Genomic DNA, 21,621 nt, shown 5'->3' with positions numbered 1-21,621 from the left:
TTTATATGGCATTATTTCATTTAATAATGCTCAATTACTACAGAAAATCTAGATCGAAAGGATTATTTGAAGTCGTCGCTTTAACTATAGTTCAAAAATAATTATAGTTGTTTATTTGTCCAAACTGTTAAATCACACATTTACTTCAATTAGAATGGGTATTTAATTACAATGAATTGATTTTTATTCAGGATTCCTTAATGGATAGAATGGATAATATGCATAAAAATTTCAATTTTGAATTCAAAAAAGTATGAAGTCTTGTTGTTAATTTAGAATTAATAAAAAAAAAGCTTGTATACTGTCGTGAGTGGGTTACCGGTTACCACAATACAACATACATAGGGCCCATTGAGTTGATGCTCGCTCCAATTTCAGCGGAATACATTTCCAGCAGCGAGCGCAGCACGGTGGCGGCAGAATGAACTGCATCACAGCTGGCCTGTTGTATTCATCTAGCGTGATTCCTTCACCTCCTCTTAGCAGCCCGGATAGCTCAGTCGGTAGAGCATTAGGCTTTTAACCTAAGGGTCCAGGGTTCGAGTCCCTGTTCGGGCGAGCTTTTTGCTTCAAATATAATTTAAGCACATATAAAATAATACGTCTTAATAATTTAATTAAAAAATTTTTATTTGTCGGTTTACTTCTAATATTTCTTGTATAACCATAATGATGCATTTAATTATTTTTATATTCCATAATTTTATCAGATTCTTTTTACCAAAAAATATATATTTTTTTCAAAAATTTAAACCTCGTAATTATTTTTTTTATTTTTGCTAAATAAATTTTTTTAAACATATTCTAATTAAAACTCAACCTGAGTTAGGATTTAATATCAGTTAAATCTAAAAAAATTTGATTTCGTTAAAATTTTGATTATTGTATTAATTTAAAAAATAAAATAAAACATTGTGGTAAAGTTAGTAAAATTTAACTCATTAAACAATGAAGCGCGATATCCCCAATTATTGTGAAGGAAGTTAATTCCGCAGGTATTTATTCGTTTACTTGGTAATGCCGTCGGGGCGACCCGGCAGCGGCGGGCAGCATTTTCAAGTGTCTTTGGTGCCGTGATTTCCTGCTGCCCTGGGGGCTGGTCCTGGTAGGGATGCTGTGTGCGCCGGTGACGTCACCGGAGACGGATCAATAGCGAATAGCAGCACACTCTCTCCCTGCAAACTTGATCCCATATTTTTCATACAACCGCCGACTCGTAGCTATTCGAGCAAATAAAATTAATAAAAAGAAAAAAACAAGCGGTCGATGCGGGCACAGAATTGTGAATTATTCAAAGCAAATAAAGCGGTTTGGGGACTCACAAAAAGGGGTCAAAGACTTTGAGTAAAAAATAGCACCGAATCATAAACCGGCTGCACAATTAGCACTGTCAAGTGGTCTTGCAATTAGCTGCATTGTTCCAGCACAACTAGACTCGTCAACTAGACAGAAAGTCCTCAGACAGCCGCACCGTGACACTTGAAAAAGGTTTTTGGCCTCTAATGACAGACCAAATTTGTGCTACTGCAAATTAAGGAAATAAAAAATAATTTATTGCAAATCCTTGCAACTTTTCTTTTCTTCTGGAACCAAATTATTTCTAATAATTTCATTCCAGATGAAAATATAATTTAAAAACATGTAAAACAATGTTTATTCATTTTAAATAAAATTTTTGCGATGAAAATTTCATTTAAAAATTTATTTCGTTTAATTTTGTCATTTCACTTCTTGGCGAGGATTTTGCTAATGTCATTAACGCAAAACACGGAACGTATTTTGAGCGGTAGCACCCAGAGGTGTAATAGATGTTTTGAAAATAGTCGGCGCAGACCAGGCAGCCAGCTTGGTTGGTTGGTTGGGGTCTACCTCCCTTGGCGAAAGGGCCATGCGCCGGGCACTGCAAGTGCGGCAACTCTTCTCCGGCAACCCGTCGTCGCATTCTGCCGCCTTCGCTGCCAGGGATATGACCATGTGACACGGCTCTCCTCCACAACCTTAGGTGAGTTTTCTATTTCGCATGTTCTGATAAACGCAAGGCTTGGTACGATGGAAAATTTTACTACCCCAATGTAGTGGAATTTTGTAGCTCACGTTAATTGATTGATTTATTTAAATTTGCAAAAAATTAGGGAAATGTTGCGTAATTTTTAATCATCGTCATAACAAACCGTAAAATTATATTCAGGATTTTTATTTTAAATCTTGCTCGAGTTGAGTTTTACAAGCTGCGTCAATACAAACGAAAAGTAGGCTAGACTGCATGTAAATCAATAAAATATGAATTTGGGAAATAGCGCGGAGCTTCCTCAGAGATTGATTAATTAAAAGTACACCCAGCAAGGAAATTAAATTAATTATAATTACAAACTTTAGAGACCTTAGAATTACGCATTATTCCAGGATTATTCCCAACTGCGTAGTGCGTAGTTTTGCAGGTTGCCTACTTTCAGATCTTGCAGGCGCCAATGCCAATTATTAAATTTTCTATCACCTTGTTGAACAATTGCTTTTCAAATGAGAGATTGAACGAAAATTTGTTTAGCCTATTCGCAAACTGCGTCAGAAAATATTCTTCGGCTTGCTGAAAAAGGCAAATTGGCTGCGGCACGCTGTTCATCAATCATTTCGCCCTTTGCTTTATTTCTGAGCTGCAAAAGGGTGTGTGCCTTTCTTTATCACAAAAGCAAAGGGCCCTTGATCAATCGATTCGAGGGACTAAAGAAGCAGGTCGACGTGTGCAAACTCAAAAAGGTGCACGCGCTCCTCTCAGCCGCGAAGAATACACTGGCAAAAGGCAGAAATTTTAATAAAAGGGGACGAATTTTTGACCACCGATTTTACGTAATTTCAGTATGAAGAAATAATTATAAACTCACAGTAAGGATACAAGTCGTGCTGATGAAACGGATGAAAATTACTTTGATGAAGCAATCTGCGGCTAATTTATTTAATGTGACGTCTCAGTCGATAGCGGCGACAGGCTGTCAGCGCTAAATTAAAATGCCCACCAGTTCCGTACGAGCAATCAAAGCAAATTGTAAGAAGAAATATTTTAATGAACCTTATTATTATTTCACTTCGAGCACGCCTGGGAGTGTTTCAAAGACTTAATTCAAAGAACCGCGTCTTGTGTCGGCCTGCAATTAATCTCTTGGGCGAACCATTAGAAAACCGCGCCGGCGTTGGCACAGAGCTTTGCCAAAAAGTTACGAGATGCGTGCACTAAATCCTAATCTCATCCTATACATTACCCGAAAAGCGCGAAACAAAATTACTTAATCCCGTTATTGATGCCAACCGTCCAAATAATTACAGAATCAATTAAGTCAAAGGGAAATTAAAACTGAAATTTTTTATTTAAAAATCCAGTTTCTCGTGAGATTTGTTATTAGAAAACCAGAAGTATAAAATCTTCAATTTGAACGCTATGCTCCGAAAATAACTCTTACTGCAACTTGTACAAAAAAATCTTTTTCATTTCCTAGAATTTCTGGGTGCCGTGACAAATTATTGGCCGAGTGAAGCAGGCAGTAAATTTAGTACACGCTTGACTTTTTCGTTTCACTCCTCGACATAGGAGTGTCCGCAAATAAAATGGTCTGGCACACACACTTGCATATTTGGCACTGAATGTTTGTTCGCCAATCCACAAAGGGTTGGTCACCCTCAATGCCGCTTTCACTCTGGCCTCTATTTATGATTTCACAAAATTTCCCAGATTCAAATTTAGGTCACAAGTTTACGGATTTTATTTTTTTGTATCCCTGGCGAAAAAGTCTTTATCCGGGCGAGCGAGTAAATAAGGGTAGCTGTGGGGGTGCTGATGATGCACAGCAAAAAGTGGCGCGCACATGATTCAGTCTAGGTTGTTACTAGATTGGTGTACGAGAGGGGAAAGGCGTTGTTGTGGCGCGAACACATAATTATATGTATGTCGCACCATTGTGGAAAAGCCGCGAGTAAGTTGAGCCATAAAACGGGGATGTGCGCTGCTGGCTGAACAGCTGGATTCTGCAACAGCAGCAGTCGTTCCCCATTCTTCTGTGCCAGGCACAGCCGGATTGGACTTTTAGTTACATATGTATGTGTATGAGTTGCCACAGTGCTGAGCGCCTGAGCGTATTGATTAGCAAGTCTCTCTCTCTCTCTCTCTCGCTCACTTCCTTTTTGATTATTAGCGCCTGCTGAGTAAATTTTGTTGAATGATGACTAAAAATTACAAGAAATCAACATATAAAGGAAAAATATGGGTGTAGGCCAAATTCGAAAATAGATTTTTGGTGTATTTTTACTCAAAATCAATAAGGCCATAGATTAGATATTGAAACGATCCAAAGTGTAAATCAATTTAGGCGACGCTGCTGTAATTTGGTTTATTACGGGTTGCGGGAATGAACGGAAATCGACTAGGCGACCCCTCGCGCCAAGGTGGCTCCGGCATGAGGGTTAATATGCCAATGAAAGTTTGCTCTGCGGGTAATTTTAGGGTTGGAAAAACTCGTGGTAATATTGCACACTGTTTGAACGCCGCTGTGCACGCAGGTAGGGTATCATGCCAGTGCCCCGACAGTGATCAATAACTTTTACATTTACCCGCCGGCACCTATAAAAGCTGGAAAAGCAGAGGAATCGCGTTGTGATTTAGTTTGGGCCGCGCGCACACCTGCAAAATGCAAACAGTTGTCAGCCAGAGATTAGCTCTGCACCGAGCAAAATTTGATTTTTGAAATTCAAAATAAAATAATTATATGACAAATCCGAGTTCAAATATTTGATAAAAAACTAGTACAAAAGTAAAATAACTTTGATATTTTAAAATTGCGTAGATTATTTTGATTTCCCGAATAATACAGTTAAAAATTTATGGCCGAATTTGGTTTCAGGATACTGGGATTTGCGATGACGGCCGCCAAAGGCACCACCCTCATTTTTGCTGTCACCATCCTCATACTCTGTTGCACATGCACAAACGCCAAGTGAGTATTTGAAATTTAATACATTTTTGCTCAAATTTCTCTTCAAAATGTTTCCACAATTCCAGTGAAAAGCAACCGGGGAAAGTAAATTTCCGCGAAAAGGAAAAACAAGTGCTGGACCAGATTTTGGGTCCAGGTCGCTACGACGCCAGAATCAGACCCTCTGGGGTCAACGGAACAGGTGAGCCGTCTTCTCCTTTTTGCTCGACATCATCCTTTTATTTTTACACTCAGTCTGTGTGGTGTGAACAGACTGCCACGGCAAACATAATTGATTAGCTCACTAGAGAGGGCACAGAGCTCATTAGACATCCGCCCCACCCGATAGATCTCATCATTATTCAGCTCGGGCAAAATCGCGAAAATTCCGAATATTTTACCACTCAACGCGCAGCAATGTTGATAGGCCGACCTCATTTACGCGGAAAATTTCCCTTTTTGCAGCCCTAGAGGAAGTTTTTTACGCAGTCCAACAAATAATTTCTCTGCCTGGCTCTAAACAAAAGAGATTTTGCAGCTAACGAAAAGATTGAAATTGTTTTCAAATTCAAAATTATACCATAATTTAAATATCTTTAAACATTGATTTTTTTTTAATCATGAAAATTTTCTTAACATAACATTCTATTCATTGTAAACATAAAAACAATCAAAATTACAGATACATTTAATAAAAAAACAAGTATCACAAATAAATGACGCGATTTGAAAGTGGTGACACAATTTTTCTGCTACGTTCCGTGCAGTGAACAATGCAAATAATGATTCTGGCTTGAATAGAGTAATTAAGAACAATGTCACACTTCTCCTCCATATATACTATTGAAATTTTGACATATAATGAGTAATGTTGCACACAGCACTGTGTTGGGCGCGTAGGGAGGAACGGGGTGGTCGGGCGAGAGGTTGACTTGGTTTCCAGGGCAACTGCTCTCGCAGCCAGCCATCTCGCGCTGCTGAAATCAATATCAGCTCTCGACGTTACACTCGCTTGCTGGGAGACCCAAGGAGCAATGAAAAGGGACAGGTATGGTGCTTGCTAAGCTGCCCTGCTAGCACACAGACACACTGATCCAAAGAGGAACCAATCGGCCGTTTAAAATTAACCAAAATTTGCAAATTTGAAATTTAATAATTACATTCACGTTCTCTTCACTGTGCACAGCTCAAAATAAATTATTTTTTTGTATAACTTCAAAAAAAAAAAAAATATTAGTTTGAAAAGAAATCTCAATTGTTAGCAGGCAGAGAAATAAAATTAATAATTAAAAAATCCTTTGACTTACTTACTCGATTTGAAAGGTACATTTATTTTCTCATTTAGGATGAGACGATTCAAAGGATGAGTTTGACTTTTCTCCCATATTTTTTTAAAAACAATATTTTTTATTGTTAATTGTTTCCTATTTAATTTGTATTTCAAGTTATTATTTCATCTTCATCACTAATTGTGAGTGTGTTTGTATATTTTATTTTAATCCACGTGTTTTGATAATTTGTTTTGGCGAAAACTTCCTTTGCGGTAATTTGTCATTAATAGTAACTAATCTCACACGCAAGTCACAGAATATTTTGCAGTGTTGTTTAAACATGCTTGCTGAGCCACTCTTTGTCTAGCTCGTAACACGAAAGACCTAAAAATCGGTTTCTGTACAAGCATTATTTTCAGTATAGCTCAACCTAAAACCGTCACGCAATTTTTTTATCATCGCGCAATACATATATTTAATAAAAAAAATCTGTCTCGCTTCATATGCTCCTTCGTGCATCAGAGATGAAAAACTCTGTGTACATATTTATGATTTCCGTTCCACACAGTTCATTTGCTTTAGTTAGATCGCTGTTTACCCTTAGCACTTGATTCACAGAAGTGCATTCGCTGTCTCTCTGGAATCTTTGCGTTGATTTTTATTTTTCGCTGGAATCGGTGGAGCAGACAACTTCTGACGCTGCTGCAACGTACATGTTTTGATTGGTGTTGTCATCCACGTGTGTTTTTCGTGTTGATGTGGTACCCATCTTTATATTTTCATAAATATCATTTTCATTATACTGCTCTGTGTCTCGTCTGCGAAGTTCGTTAGTTTTAAGATAAATTAATTCACCTAGCTGCGACAGGCCTCATTTTAAATTAAATCATTGCAAGTATATATGACGGACTCCCACGGGGAAGGGGTTCTATTATTTACAAAGCAGTGTTGCATAATGAGTTCGTGTCTGAATGGATATTAACATGTTAATGCTCTCCCAGATGGCCCTGCAATTGTGCATATTAACCTATTTGTCCGAAGCATAATGACAATCAGCGACATTAAAATGGTAAGTTGGGCGGCCTTTCAGCCAAATGGCACACAGGTTGAGCACTCACGATCGGAATTTCAAACAATTTTCAAAAATCACGAGTGCAGAATCTGTTGCAAATTTTAACGAAGGCTCCTGATGACCCACCGGCAATTCAGCCATATTGAATGCATGGCAGTTTTTGGACGCGTAGGCGAAGTTGGCAGCTGAGATCAGAATTTCAAATCATCTCAAAATCCATAACATCTGTACAAAAAGAATTTATAACTATTCGATCTCACAATTGATCAAAACGTGGCATATAAAATATACCATTCAAGTCAACTGGAATTTGTAAATAATATGAAGTAATTCTATATTAAATCATTCTGTATAATTTAGAAGGTAAGCAATTAGACATTTTTAGATGTGATTTAGAAATTCTGACCCACTTCCAACAACGCAGAGTCCGGCTTGACCGTCCCCAATTTTTAAACGAGCCAAACACCTCACACGAAACCCCAAATTTATTCTCTATAGAAACGCTTACTAGCTTCCATTTATTTTGGTTGATATTTTTTTTCATTGGAATTTCATTCAGAGCAAAACAATACCATGACATGAAATATACTGCCCCGAATATTTAGCTCATACATATTGATTAGTTGGGTTGACTGGTTGTCTGATTGACTGTATACACGCTCAATAAATGCAAATTTGAAAGATCAGATTGGGCGAGACTCGCACAAAAGCCCGTAGAGGGGAGCATGTTTGGCGCAGACCACCTCCTACTTATTAGCTAAGTTGCAGACACATATATACTATGATTTAATTGGTATTGCAAATCTCGTATTAGCTTGCAAATTAAATTACATCTACCATTTTGTATAGTTGTTTGAATTCGCTTGTCAGGAAATCGTGGAATAAGAACAATATGGTAAGCCACTTACGAGAATTCTCCTTTCTAGGACGCAGGTTTCGCGGAGTCAAAATGAAAAAAAAAAGAGACGCATTCTCTGACTAACCAAAACTTTTGACGCAGCCATATAGGAAAATCAAAGAGAGATTAATTAAATCAAAGCTGCCCCGCTTGACAAACAAGGATCTCAATAATCAATCACGCAAACATGTATTATTTTTTTTGCAATAACAGATGGTCCAGCCATAGTGCGAGTCAATATGTTTGTCAGAAGCATTGCCACTATCAGCGATATCAAGATGGTAAGTTTCTCAATTGGCGGAATTGGCCGGTGATGCATTTTTATGTCACACATGTTCCATTACATGGTTGTGCATTTTAATCTGATTTGGTTTTCATCTCACGTCACCAAACTCCAAGATTGATCGAGTAAAACAAATTTCACAAACCGAATAATAATCGTTCATAATTTACTCAATCAATTTTCACCCTTGATAAAGCCGCTGAAATTAATGATATTTGTATAACGTCAGTGTTGCATTGCGGATCTGTGGGGGCGCATGTTGGAAGTGATTATGCGGCATTTATGATTTGGAATTTCTGTTCAGTTCAATTACAATATTATTTTGCTCATACTTAATACTCAATGTTCTCACATATACTCACATAATATGTACGAGAGTTAGAACAAAGTGGCTTCAACCTGAGCTGACTTGCTCCGTGCCAAGGTGCGAAGGCATGCAAACGCGGTAAAACTTCTTCTGACCTCCTCGTGTTAAAATATATGCTTTTGTTTTATGATTTCCCTGAGAGAGAAGTCACGTCATCGATAAATCTGGATTTCGACTGTAACGCCACTTCAGTTTATTGCGGCGCTCCTCGTGGCAATTTTTCTCATTATTTACATACATCGAACGACCCTTTTGTGCCAGAGAATGGTAGTTTCATGTGTCTTGTACATAACTATAGTCCTGATTATATATCTGTAAATACTTTTGTACACACCAGCAGCTTCACCCTAATTCTGTGTACATATAGGAATACCCTTTGGCAGAACATAATATAATTATGCTCATCTTTTTCTGCCACTTCCGCCATGCAAAGACATATCATTTAATTTTCTTACACGGACACAGAGGACCTGGAGCATTTTTCCGATAAATACAAATTATTCCACGGTCAGTCTTCTGCACACACGTGTCAGGGCGCGTTAAATAATCCAGCGAGAACACAATTAAAAGCAGCAAAATTAATAACAACTTAAAGCTGAACAATCTATATATATACCAACCCTACGAGCTTTCCTCCGAACCCCCCAGAATCCCCGAAAAGAGCATTATACGTTACCACTCTTATGCTATACACTCTATTTTGTATCGAATCTCACATTCCTAACTTTTTGATATTTTGTTAATTCAGATGGTCCAGCAATTGTCAAAGTCAACATTTTTGTGCGGAGTATTTCCAAAATTGACGATGTCACTATGGTAAGTGGTGCCTCGTGCGGTCACTGATAGAAACACACCCAACGTGTTACTATTATTGTCAACATTTTTATACTCTTACACTTTTTTAAGCCACACGATCAATTCCACTGCATTCAAATAGCTGGTCATTTGTTAGCGCAAGAAACCAAACAATAATTTCTCTCTATTCAAATAATTATAAATCATTCTGTGTCAGAGGGTTTTGAACAAACACATATTATATTACATTGCTGTAAATTCTTGCATTCTATCTCATTATTTACAAAAAACGCTTTATCAGTTTAAACCACGTCATGCAAATTATCAGTCGATTAGTTTTCAAGCGTTCATTAGGAACTTTCTTATTCAGCTCTGTCGCCAAATTTATATCTAACCGTAATGTAAAATAATTATCACAGTATATGCTAAATTCTCTTCAATGTGATACCATGACTCTCTCCATCTCAATGTCGTATTTTCAAAAACCTTTTCTAAAGTGTACATAATATTCTTTGGATTTAAAAAAATGTTGGTATTATTTGTTGCTTCCTCTGTTCTCTGTATCGCATGGTTTGATCCAACAAAATAAATATATAAGATTTTGATCCTCACTGCCGAGAATGCAGTGAAGGAAATGTGCTATTTTCAATGTTTGTTTAGTTTGCGCGATTGGATTTTTCTGTGTGTTTTGTTGACAGTGTAAGGTTAATAATATACTCGAAACAATGTGTACTTCACAAGCCAAAGTGCATGCCAACTTTGACTCTCTCTCTCTATCATGTTTCTCGCTTATTTTTCTCAAAGACCTAAACTATGACAAGGCATGATCGATTTACAAATTGTCTTCTCACCATTCATTTATTTTACTTCTAATTTTTTTTACCTTATTTCAAAATTTCAATCCAACTATTTTTTATATCCCCTAGATTTTAAGTACCCGCTCATCCTTTACCCACACAAAAATTGTAATTCCTAGGTTATAAAACAAAATCGATACAGTTAAAACTGTTTATCATTTTCTACTTGATCGCTAAGATCAACGACTTTTTTCAAATTTTTGCCGTTCCAGATTAGACAGTTGAATAAATCAAGAAGTTTTTAATTCACAATTATACGCATAGTGCCCAAGTAAATATATAATATTGCATTTAAATATATTGCTTAAATAAAACGTGACTTTACCAGTAGGCTCAAATTTAATTAACTTATCTTTTATGCTTTGATTGACTTTAGCTGTAGGTGATGAAAATAAACCCACGGTTGTGTGGATCAATTTCTTTCTACGCTCCATCAGCAAAATAGATGATTATAAAATGGTGAGTGCAGATCTAGAAAACGTGTAAATTTAATTCCCAATTAATTATATATTTAGCTTTTTTCATAATTGGCTGTTCTATAAGTCATGTGCACTCCTTTCGGATTAAAAAAATTACTAAAGATCGATCAGTTTTTCATTAAATGCAACAAAAATACCAAAAAAATTTAAAATATATTGAAAACTTATAATAAATATATATGAAGTAATTAAACACGTGACTTATTTAACAGGTTTGATCCCTTTTAAAATATGATGAAACACCAAATTTTGAAGTACATTAAGAAATTAATCTGTAAAATATGTAATTGGTACGGTACATGTGTTTTTATGTGTTAGGTTTAAGTCTAATTATTTTAACATGAGTCAATCAATTTTAATTCTACCCAAGAAGCCATATTCTAAACCAATTAAATAATCTTCATTTTCAAAAAAAAGAAGCAGTACAAATTTTTCCCTCGAGAAAAGAGAAATGTCATTTTTTAATAAATAATCAGAGGTTATGGTTGCTGATAAGAAATTAAGTTATTGGCGTTCAGGGAGTTAGTTATTTTATAGTTTGCTCACAATGAGGCCATTGTAGAGCGTAAAGAATACCTGAATTGCAGTTGAATTTTTTTAAATCGTTGTAACCCGGTATTTTTTTCCCAAATTTTTGTTACACCATCAAGCTGGTACAACTTGTGAAAAATCAAAATTTATTATGTATGATGACGAGTTATCACTATAACAACTGAAATAGGCTTTTCTTTTTCACATGCAGCTGCTTTAATGATATTCCGCACAAATGCTTGCACTGCAGTGTCCTCTGCTGCTTAATTTTAAGATATGTAATGAGTCGATAATTAATTCACGCAGCTTATTTCAGTTTTGATTAACATTTAAATGTTGACAAAAATAAAAGGTTTCATTGGATTATCAATGGAAAAAATCATGTAAGATCTACAGGTCTGAAATATCATGCTTGCAAAAGGCCGCGACTTTAATTACATTTAGTGTTTTTCATTACCTATCTTTTCATCCTTAACCATGTTGATCCCGCAAGTCCTGCCTTTAAAATTTAAACAAAACTAAAAATCAATAAATCGCTTAAAATAAATCGAATAATAATTTATCAAACACGCGCACACTAAACATCGCTTAACAACCAATTTTTCTGAGGCAGAAATGGCCAACACACTGCGGACAATTCCGCAAAGAGAGAGCGAGAGAGATAATTTTTTTTATGTGTAGGATTTTGAATCATTTTTCTAATTAAGTGAATTTTTCCATTTTTTCATGTGCAGTTAATTTATATAAAGGTTTCAATAATTGTCATGCTTTAAGGTGCAAAGATTTCTCATTCAGATCAGATTTTGAGCATGTATCAACACACTGTTTATCATTCAATTTGGTCAATGTACATTTATAGTCAGGTTCTCAACGTAAATTTTGTGGCAATTTTCCTTTTACATACACTCCGGTTTGTTGGCATTTAAAGGGATTTGTACAGATAAGGTTTGTACCACTCAGTAACTGTGTGTTTAGTATTGTTTGTGTTTTTCAATAATTGACCATAATATATATTTTACTGCTTACGTGTGTGAAATTATATTTTACTAGATCTCATTTTAATCACCATACTGGAATTTTAAGAAATATTCTCTATAAAAAACAAAATCTGTTAGCTGGCTTTTTAAATAATTGGTCAGTATTTTGGAAATATTGGAAAAAAATAGCAAATGCTTTCCTTTGAAAGAACAAACCATATTTTTTTAAAAGCACTCTCAAACTACACTAACAAAACTCTTTCACAACAGAAGACACAATACACTAAAATTATTTTTCCCCGGGCTAACACTAGAATGGAAATTCCCAAAAACAAAATCAATACCCGCATTTTGGACCACCCAAACCACATATTTTGAATCAAGAAATTATATCTTTGCATTTTTTGATATGTTTTTGTTAAGGTAAGTTTCGTAAACCCCTCACAGCTAGAAAACAGACTTCTAAAAAAAAATACAATTAATTGAATTTATGCATCAAAATGCATTGCCTTGTTCCAAGAAATTAGTAACTTAGTGTCTAGACATATAAATCATCGGAATGATTGAAAATGACAAAAAATGAGGTCTGGTTTCAAGTTCGTCCATCTGTGTTTCCCTATCAGATTTTGACCAGTAATAAAAATAACATCGAGAAAAAGATAAAGGAAAGCTTATATTGAAAATTAAAAGGTCAAAACCTGCATAGAATTATCTGTCGTAAGCCCCAATCTGTGTTCGCCTTCCCATACCTACATAATACACTATAAATAGGAGCATGTCCTTCAAAAAGAGCCAAAATTTTACATCGCTATGTAGATTTTGATGGACTTTTCTTAAGATCCTTGCCTTGGGGTGTCGCAAAAATATGATGAATCCAGTTTTAACTAGGCGTTGATTTTTTTTTTTTTAATTAAGAGCATTATTGGATGCCTAATGTTGATTTTTGAGGGTCAAAAACCACAATACAATGCATTTCATAAACCCAGGAAAATAGTTTTTTGATGTCATTTTATTTTATGTAAAACATTAATGTGTAGTCAAAATATAATTTGCAAAACTAGTCAACAATTAAAATAAATCTAATTATCACTCAAGTTTAAGAAACTTTTTATAAAAATGATAATAGAAGGAAGGCTAGGCTAGGCTAATAAATTAATTGAAAAATTTGTTAAAAAAATTTCAATAAATTTTTTTCTGGATTATTTTGAAGCAGCCCTGCCTTTTTTCAAATAAATATCACCACAACACACCCTACCCTGAAATGCCCTTCGTTTAGATTCATGTCTAAAACGTGCGCGCAATTAGTGTCTGTTCGTGCGTGTCTAATTAGCACCCTTTGTGTCTTACCTTGTAAACATTTTTTGGAAAACATAATTTGATTTCCTGCGTGTGATGACGTCACTTCGATTTTCATTAGTTCCTTTTTGCATAATATTATCACAAATCAACAAACGCTGATCGCAAAATGTAGTTTTTTTGCTTTTAATGATTTTTTGCACCTTTTCAGGCTGTTCAGTTAGAAAAAAAACACCTGAAAGGCCTGCGTATATTTTTTGGACAAAAGTTTAGTTTTCGCTAATCATATTGTCTTATTCGTATTCTTCTCTTTCAGATTTTCACAAAATTTTCTCTCATTTGTGATATTCTTGTTTACATGTGATAATTTTACTCTGTCAAGAAAGCTGCGTATTTGCATGATTAAATGGTCTCTAATTTATTTTGTGGTTTGCAGGTTTAAAAACGATAAAAATAAATTCTTTTTTTAACGTAAAAGCCACTTTTAAAACTTGATTTGCAGCAATCAGCACAATAAAAATAATGATAATAAATTTAAAAAAGCAACTTTGTGACACTCTTTTAAACAATCCTTGCCTGCTGAATAGAACACTAAAACAATGTTGTGCATTTTTAAGGGTTCACAAAGTTGCAGCACTAATAATTAAAGTGAAAAACAGCTTTAATTAATTCTATGTTTGTCTTTGTCCGTGTTACTGTGTTTATGTGTAATTGTAAATATATGATAATTGTGTGTACAAATGGTCCAATCAGTAGCTGCCTTCAGGTATGTATCGGCAATTTTCTGCTCTGTTTCACTTTACCCAAAAAAATTTACTTTTTTTTTATATTTCTGCCTCACGCTAATCTTTTTACATGATGTTTTAGAACTTTTAGTTAGAGCAAAATTTGACTGATCATTTGAATAGCAAGCATGATATATTTTCATACATTGATTAATTAATGTTACTGAATTTTTGACTGGCTTTGTGCATTGGCAGGGTAGAGCAAAAATCTTCCAAATATATTAGCGCCGATTAGTTAAGCGTAGAATTTTTATAGCTGTTTATGAATGTTGCTTCACAAAGAAATTTTGCAAACACACACTTGATATTTTTCCAAAACAGCAAAATTGATCAAACACCGAAAAAGCTTCTTGAAAATTAGCGCTATTTCATCAAATATTAGAAATCTTATTTAGAAAAAAAAAATCAAAATGTCAAAACCCTCGCAAAATTCATGGCTTTCAATAGATTTCAATAACGCTAATTTTTTTCTCCCCCATACAAAAATACAGATACAGTTTTGTGAAATTTTACAGTTTTGAAAGCTGATGAACAATTTCTTACAGGAATACAGCGTCCAGTTGACCTTCCGAGAACAGTGGCTCGATGAGCGACTCAAATTCAATGATTTTGGAGGTATAAATCGATTTCTCTCGTGAAATTTAAATTAATATCAAGGACTTAATTTTGGCATTTTAGCTGTAAAAAATAAAAATAGCGTTGCAGAATTCAAAATCCTTGCCTTTTCAGGGAAAATAAAATATTTAACGTTGACTGAGGCAAATAGGGTATGGATGCCCGATTTGTTCTTCTCCAACGAAAAAGAGGGCCACTTCCATAACATCATCATGCCCAACGTTTACATCCGCATCTTCCCATATGGATCGGTGCTGTACAGTATTCGGTAATAACTCCAAGACTAATTTTTTATAATTTGATTTCTTATTTGCATGCAAATTTAAATTATGCCACCTACATGTCCAAAGGCCAAAATTTAATTTCATATTTTTTAATTTAATAAAAAAAATTATTTGCAGAATATCTTTGACGCTTTCCTGCCCAATGAATTTGAAACTGTACCCACTTGACAGACAAATATGCTCACTGCGAATGGCCAGCTGTAAGTTTTGGAAAAACAATGACTTTATAGTTCCAATTCAACAATCATTTACATTTTTAGACGGATGGACCACGGACGACTTGGTATTTTTGTGGAAAGACGGCGACCCCGTGCAAGTGGTGAAAAACCTTCATCTACCACGTTTCACTCTTGAGAAATTCCTCACAGATTACTGCAACAGCAAAACCAACACTGGTCCGTGCTCACAATAATCCCAAATTTGAAAAAGAAAAAATTAATTTTTAATATTTCTTTTTTGCAGGCGAGTACAGTTGTTTGAAAGTGGATTTGCTGTTCAAACGCGAATTCTCGTACTACCTGATTCAAATTTACATCCCCTGCTGCATGTTGGTCATCGTTTCGTGGGTCAGCTTTTGGCTGGACCAGGGCGCAGTGCCGGCCAGAGTGTCGCTCGGGGTCACCACCCTGCTGACGATGGCCACTCAGACCTCAGGTATCAACGCGTCGCTACCGCCAGTCTCGTACACCAAGGTGAATTTTCACTCGAGGTCGAATCCAAGGGTTGACTGAATTTAATCGATTGCAGGCTATTGACGTGTGGACGGGCGTGTGTTTGACTTTTGTATTCGGGGCGCTGCTAGAATTTGCACTGGTCAACTACGCCTCTCGGTCAGACATGCACAGGGAGAACATGAAGAAGCAGAGGAGGCAGCAATACGAATCCGAGCACGCACTTGAGGTAATTTTCACCAAAACTTCACATCACCCATTGAAGCTTTTAAAAATAGTTGCAATATAACTTGAAAAAGGTCTTAAAATTTCGTGGAATGAGAGATAACTTTAGGATCTTTTGACGTGGATTGAATAGATTTTTATCTCGTTCAAGAAAATGCCCAAATTATATAATCAGATATTCTCAAATTTCGCCATATTTTCATGACTTAATGTTGAGAATTTTTTAAATTATGTGAATGGCTCAAAACAGAAAATGGCTAAATAGAAAAATTACCAAATTAGCAAACCCCTTATTTCCCTTTGAACAAACCTATTGAGATGGTAGCTGTGCACATCCATTTTGTACTCTTTTTTAATTGAAAATATTATCTCAAAATTTGCCTTAATCGACTAAATTTTTCTAAATCCAAGATGGCTTCAGCCTTAGGATTGTACTAATGATAATAACTCGTACCCTGGGAGACAAAAAGTTATAAAATGAGCATTTTTATGAAAGAAATGATTTGATATGTGTCAAAACTTCCAAAAATTACACTCATTCTGCAAAAATTTTAAAACCCTTTAAAAAAACAAAAGAATATTTTGTGAGCAATTAATTTTGAACAATATAATGACGAATTAGAATAAAAACCCTAACCAAACCATTTTTGCGCCGTATCTTTTCACTCATAACTGGAAGACTTATAAAAACGCGTCTCATAGTTTGAATTTCAGCCCCTTGTGCGGCACCCCGGCGACCCGATGGCGATTGAGAAGCTGCGCCCCTGCGAGATCCACGTGCCGGCCAAGAGGGAGAACTGCTGCCGCACGTGGCTGTCCAAGTTCCCGACGCGCTCAAAGCGCATCGACGTCATCTCGCGAATCACCTTCCCGCTTGTGTTTGCCCTTTTCAACCTGGTCTACTGGTCAACCTATCTCTTCCGAAACGAGGGCGAGGAGACGTAGACAAAAACTGCACCAAAGCAATACTCGCTCACACACACACGCAAACAAGGAAGGAAGAATCGAGGTTCTTGTGCCGTGGATATGCAAGAGTATTAGCACCGTGAACATTTTCTGAACTTCAAGACCATGAGTTTCTTTAATAGATTTGATAGGTGTAGCACATACCCTATTTTAGTCCTTTCATTGAGATCAAAGAATAAATTTTAGAATTTATATAATCAGAATGCGTGTTGCAAAAGCGTTCTTGGAGATCACTTCGTTCCCCATACTAGAATTTGCATTTGTTTCGGAAACAATTTTTTAGGCAATTTCATTTGTCAGATCTTCTAAGGCGCTCTAGCGTGTGGCCAAACACGTGCTCAATATTATGTATCAAATCGAAGCCAAACCGAAAAACAGGCGAGAAAAAAATAATCATTGATTTTTAAAAGACAACCAATCTTCGTGAAATTAGCACTTCATACCAAAAAGGATAAAACAAAGTAATGCCACTTTTGTATGAAAAAAATTCAACACACTTTATGTGAATAAGTGTAACACATCGTCAACTGCATGTTTGTACAGTTGTCTCGCGCTGAATACTTCAATTATTAATTGTTGAGCAGACACGATATATTTAAATTATTATTGAGGATCAATTTGTACTATCGATAAGAGACGTCATGCTTTTCTTCTGGTAGAACGCAGATTATAATTATGAGAACGCACCTTGTAACCTGGATAATCATCGATTATAATTTTTCACGTACCTCGAGTAACGTAATATTAGAGCGTCCGACGTGGTTTTTCAAAATCATTTTATACACACCAATCTCTACTCTCTGCGAATGCATGAATTTTTGGACCCACCTGTGATGAGCTAGAGTAAGGCCGTGTGTCGCAACCGGCAGGCTACAAATTTTTAAACACGAGGAAAATTATTCCAGGATAAATACACAACCGAGACAGAAATTTCCTTTGTAAGATAAATACTTGAATGTTAGGGTTATGGTTAATTCATTTCCCCAAAGCTATATAAATGTCCCCGATGGTTAATTGTCAATTGAGTCGAGGGATGATTTTGTTGAATTTTCTATCAAACGCGCAGTTCTCGAGCGAAAAACCGATTCTTGCCCAAGAAGTAAGACAAGTGGTGCAAAGAAATGATCTCCGCGAGCAGAGATAAATTATATTCTACGATAAGACGTCAATGATTCAACTGTTAATTCAACGTCATCACTGGTTGATAGATCCATTATTATGATTAATTATTAATTGGTTATTGCTTGTGAAAATATGTATATCTGTTGTTGGTGCAAATAAAAAGTATTAAAAAAATATAATGTAATAAAAATATGAAGATCAAAAAAGTAAATTTTTTTACTTGACATAATTTTTACACCATTGGATTCAAGATTAAACTTAAATTTGCTTGGTAAAATGAAATTTTAAGAAATAATTAAAGATCGCATTACTTGGTTATGATTTTGGCAAATTTTCCGGTGCTTCGTGCAGCAATTTATTGAACGAATAGAACAAAATTAGTAGCTTGTAAGTGCAATAAAGTTTGTAGATAAATTAGCGTTGGGCGACTTCAGGAGAAAATTAATAGCCTTGTGGCTCGTTTGCAGAACGGATGTCATCGATCTTAAGGATCATCTTCACCAGTTGAGTAGCTAGCATCAGCTGTTGCTTTTTCGAGTGCAGAGTTTCGATAACGCGCTGCTCCTTCATATCTACGATTGAACAAATAAAAACCGTATTTCAGTATTTGAATTAAGAACACTAAAAGAAATAAAATCTCGAGGGTTGCGAAAGCTAAGTGCGGATAAGTTGTAAAACAACGAAAACGGAACTGAAAGCAACTCACTACTGAAATAATACAAAATGGTACTCACCGCAGGTGCCCTTCAGCATGCAGTCGATTCCAAGAGCCGGGTTCTTCTCCTTGACCTGGCGAGATTTGACTTCACTGAGAGTGTGAATTGGGGAAAGACCCGAGTTCTCTGCCAAGGCAAGAGGCACACTTTCGAGGGCCTCGGCAAAGGCACGGAAGGCATACTGTTCAAGTGATGAGATCTGGAAGCAATATTTTTTTTATATTCACATAAATAAAAATTATTTAGAAAACTTACCTTGTTGGCCTCGTCAGACACTTCAATGGCGCATGCAATTTCTGCAGCACCACCTCCGTAAACAACCCTGTTGTCTTTGACGAGATTCCTGATGACGCAGATTGCGTCATGCAGACTGCGCTTGGCCTCTTCGACAATCTACAGATAAATGCTTATTAAACATAAGAATTCAACGAAAGGGTAAAATATACCATCTTGTTGCCACCACGGATAAAAACGGTCACGGCCCTCGAGTTGCGACATTGTTCAATCACCAGCATCCTCTCCTTTGTGGTGCCAAACTGCAGTTCTTTGACACAACCAGCATAGCCAAGTTTGTCGGCACTAATGTCCTCAAATCTTGACACAATGCGACCACCAGTGGCAATTGCTATCAGCTGAGAATATTAGCATTGATTATTGTCTAGTTTTTAAATATTTGCTTAATTCTTTACCTCAATTTCTGGTCCACCAACCCATCGCACCGCAGGAAGGTTCCTCTGCAAAAGCAAGTGGTTTGCTTCATCGTCAAAGCCCCACTGGCAAATCGCAAGGGTTGCGCCAGTGTCTTTGACCTGCTGCACCATTTCGCTGAACTTTTCCTGCTCGTACTTGCGCAGGGCATTGTAGTCTTCAACGGAAGTGACGTCCAACTTATGCTTGGTTTTCGGCTTAGGGGGCTCAAACGGGCAGGTAAGGATTGCCAGCTTAACATCCTTTAATTCCTGTACATATTAAAATATTCATTAGAAAATGGAGCCGATATTACATTGTACTAATGTGACTGATGCAAATGTGTCCACGGGAACAATAGAAATTAAACTTTAATTTAAATTCCAAAAAATTCCCCGTGGGTATAAATTAATTTTGCATGTTGTCTGGTCCAACAAAGTAGGAACTCTGAGGGAAATTCATTCATGCCTAGGTTTAATATTGCAACTGAAACATTAACTCGCCTTGGGCATTTGAGGGTGAGAAAAGTCCTTGTCGACAATCACACCCTTGACCAGCATGGTGTCCTCGAGCCGCCCACCAACTTTCTTTTCCATTTTGATCAGCTCGAAGTTGACGTCCTTCTTATCCAAATCTGCCACAGCCATCACAGCATTCACAGCAATTTCAGCCATCTGACGGTGACACTTGTTGACAATTTTGGAACCTAGAGTGGTCATTGCCGTCTGGATGAGAGGCTCGAGATTGTCTTTGTCAACTGGGAACTTGTCAGCGATCTGCTCGAGTCGCTTGATGGCGCACTGAGCTGCCATTTCGAACCCGTCGGCAATTCTGATCGGATGAATGCCTTTGTCCAAAAGGTTTTCTGCCTGCTCCAGAAGAGCACCAGCCAAAACTAAAGAAAAAATTCACATTAATAAAAAAAAAACTGACAGTTTCTTATTTAATAATTCCTTACCAACAACGCCAGTGGTTCCGTCGCCGATCTCATCATCCTGAGATTGCGAAAGCTGAACCATCAGTTTTGCGATTTCATGATCGACATCCATCATTTGCAAAATTGTGGCTCCGTCGTTGGTCACAGTGACATCCCCGTCAGAGGATACCATCATTTTGTCAAGCCCTTTTGGGCCTAGCGATGACCTCAGGGTTGTGGCGATGGTACGCCCTGCCAGAATGTGAGACTGAAAAAATAAAAGTGCACGATGAGCAGTCTGACATGAAAATTAAATTTCTAACGCCTACACACCAAATGAATTTTGGAAGTGCTCGTGAAAATTTTCTGCTTGATGATTTACAACGATTCTGGTGAATTTCACCGCATTGGCAGTTAAATTGCCGATAAACAAATTTTTATGGCATCCTTAATTTAACATTTAAGCAAAAAAATTGATAAAAATGTATTTTGAATAAATCACCTTTAGGGCGTCGATACCGGTGAGCCGCTTTTCATTTTCCTGGTCGCGAAGGATGATGAAAGGGCGGCCGTATTCATCAAAGGCCAAATGGCCTGGAATAGAAGTCATGATGCTCGTTTAAAACACAGTGAAAATGTGCAAGATGTCCCTGATTTTCAAAGATTTCTTTCCTTCCTCTGGAATGTTCGATGGATGGGTTTCTGTACTAAACCCACACCTCGCGTACCAGTCTCGCTCTTTCCGTACAAGGCGTTATTTGTTTGTTTTGGTTTTTCAATGATCCGTCTTTGCACAGCGAAAAATGTTCACGAAAACAGTGGAATATTGTTGGAGTGGGGGGTGGACTGA

At 36.6% G+C, this 21,621-nt stretch overlaps 2 protein-coding genes and 1 non-coding gene across 8 annotated transcripts; 2 read left to right on the top strand and 1 right to left on the bottom strand.

The window, feature by feature from the left end:
• The first annotated feature begins 485 nt into the window (after positions 1 to 485).
• Positions 486 to 558, top strand: Trnak-uuu (transfer RNA lysine (anticodon UUU)). The gene has a single exon. It is a non-coding gene; the product is annotated as a tRNA-Lys (tRNA).
• A 1,283-nt stretch (positions 559 to 1,841) lies between these two features.
• Positions 1,842 to 18,657, top strand: LOC132198086 (glutamate-gated chloride channel). Of its 6 annotated transcripts, none has more exons than XM_059621841.1 (11): positions 1,842 to 2,002; positions 4,887 to 4,979; positions 5,045 to 5,160; positions 10,878 to 10,960; positions 15,115 to 15,184; positions 15,299 to 15,452; positions 15,586 to 15,668; positions 15,729 to 15,863; positions 15,931 to 16,160; positions 16,216 to 16,368; positions 17,079 to 18,657. In XM_059621841.1, exons 2-11 carry the CDS (start codon positions 4,903 to 4,905, stop codon positions 17,307 to 17,309), a joined length of 1,332 nt encoding a protein of 443 aa, XP_059477824.1. In that variant the 5' UTR covers positions 1,842 to 2,002; positions 4,887 to 4,902; the 3' UTR covers positions 17,310 to 18,657. The 6 variants fall into 6 exon arrangements, with proteins under 6 accessions (XP_059477824.1, XP_059477823.1, XP_059477826.1 ...); XM_059621840.1 differs by having other exon boundaries at positions 17,067 to 18,657; XM_059621843.1 differs by lacking the exon at positions 10,878 to 10,960 and adding an exon at positions 9,598 to 9,665 and having other exon boundaries at positions 17,067 to 18,657.
• A 106-nt stretch (positions 18,658 to 18,763) lies between these two features.
• On the bottom strand, positions 18,764 to 21,543 carry LOC132198085 (T-complex protein 1 subunit epsilon). Its single transcript, XM_059621839.1, has 8 exons — positions 21,274 to 21,543; positions 20,814 to 21,039; positions 20,359 to 20,750; positions 19,858 to 20,127; positions 19,615 to 19,800; positions 19,424 to 19,561; positions 19,187 to 19,367; positions 18,764 to 19,024 (listed from the first exon to the last, which is right to left on the bottom strand). Exons 1-8 carry the CDS (start codon positions 21,379 to 21,381, stop codon positions 18,894 to 18,896), a joined length of 1,632 nt encoding a protein of 543 aa, XP_059477822.1. The 5' UTR covers positions 21,382 to 21,543; the 3' UTR covers positions 18,764 to 18,893.
• Positions 21,544 to 21,621: the final 78 nt, after the last annotated feature.

This window comes from Neocloeon triangulifer, unplaced genomic scaffold, assembly GCF_031216515.1.
Source record: "Neocloeon triangulifer isolate White Clay Creek 2 clone unplaced genomic scaffold, ASM3121651v1 ptg000012l, whole genome shotgun sequence".
In the NCBI taxonomy this organism is placed as follows: Eukaryota; Metazoa; Arthropoda; class Insecta; order Ephemeroptera; family Baetidae; genus Neocloeon; species Neocloeon triangulifer.
The sequence above is the reverse complement of the archived record's forward strand: the minus strand, read 5'-3'. Positions and strand labels throughout refer to the sequence as shown.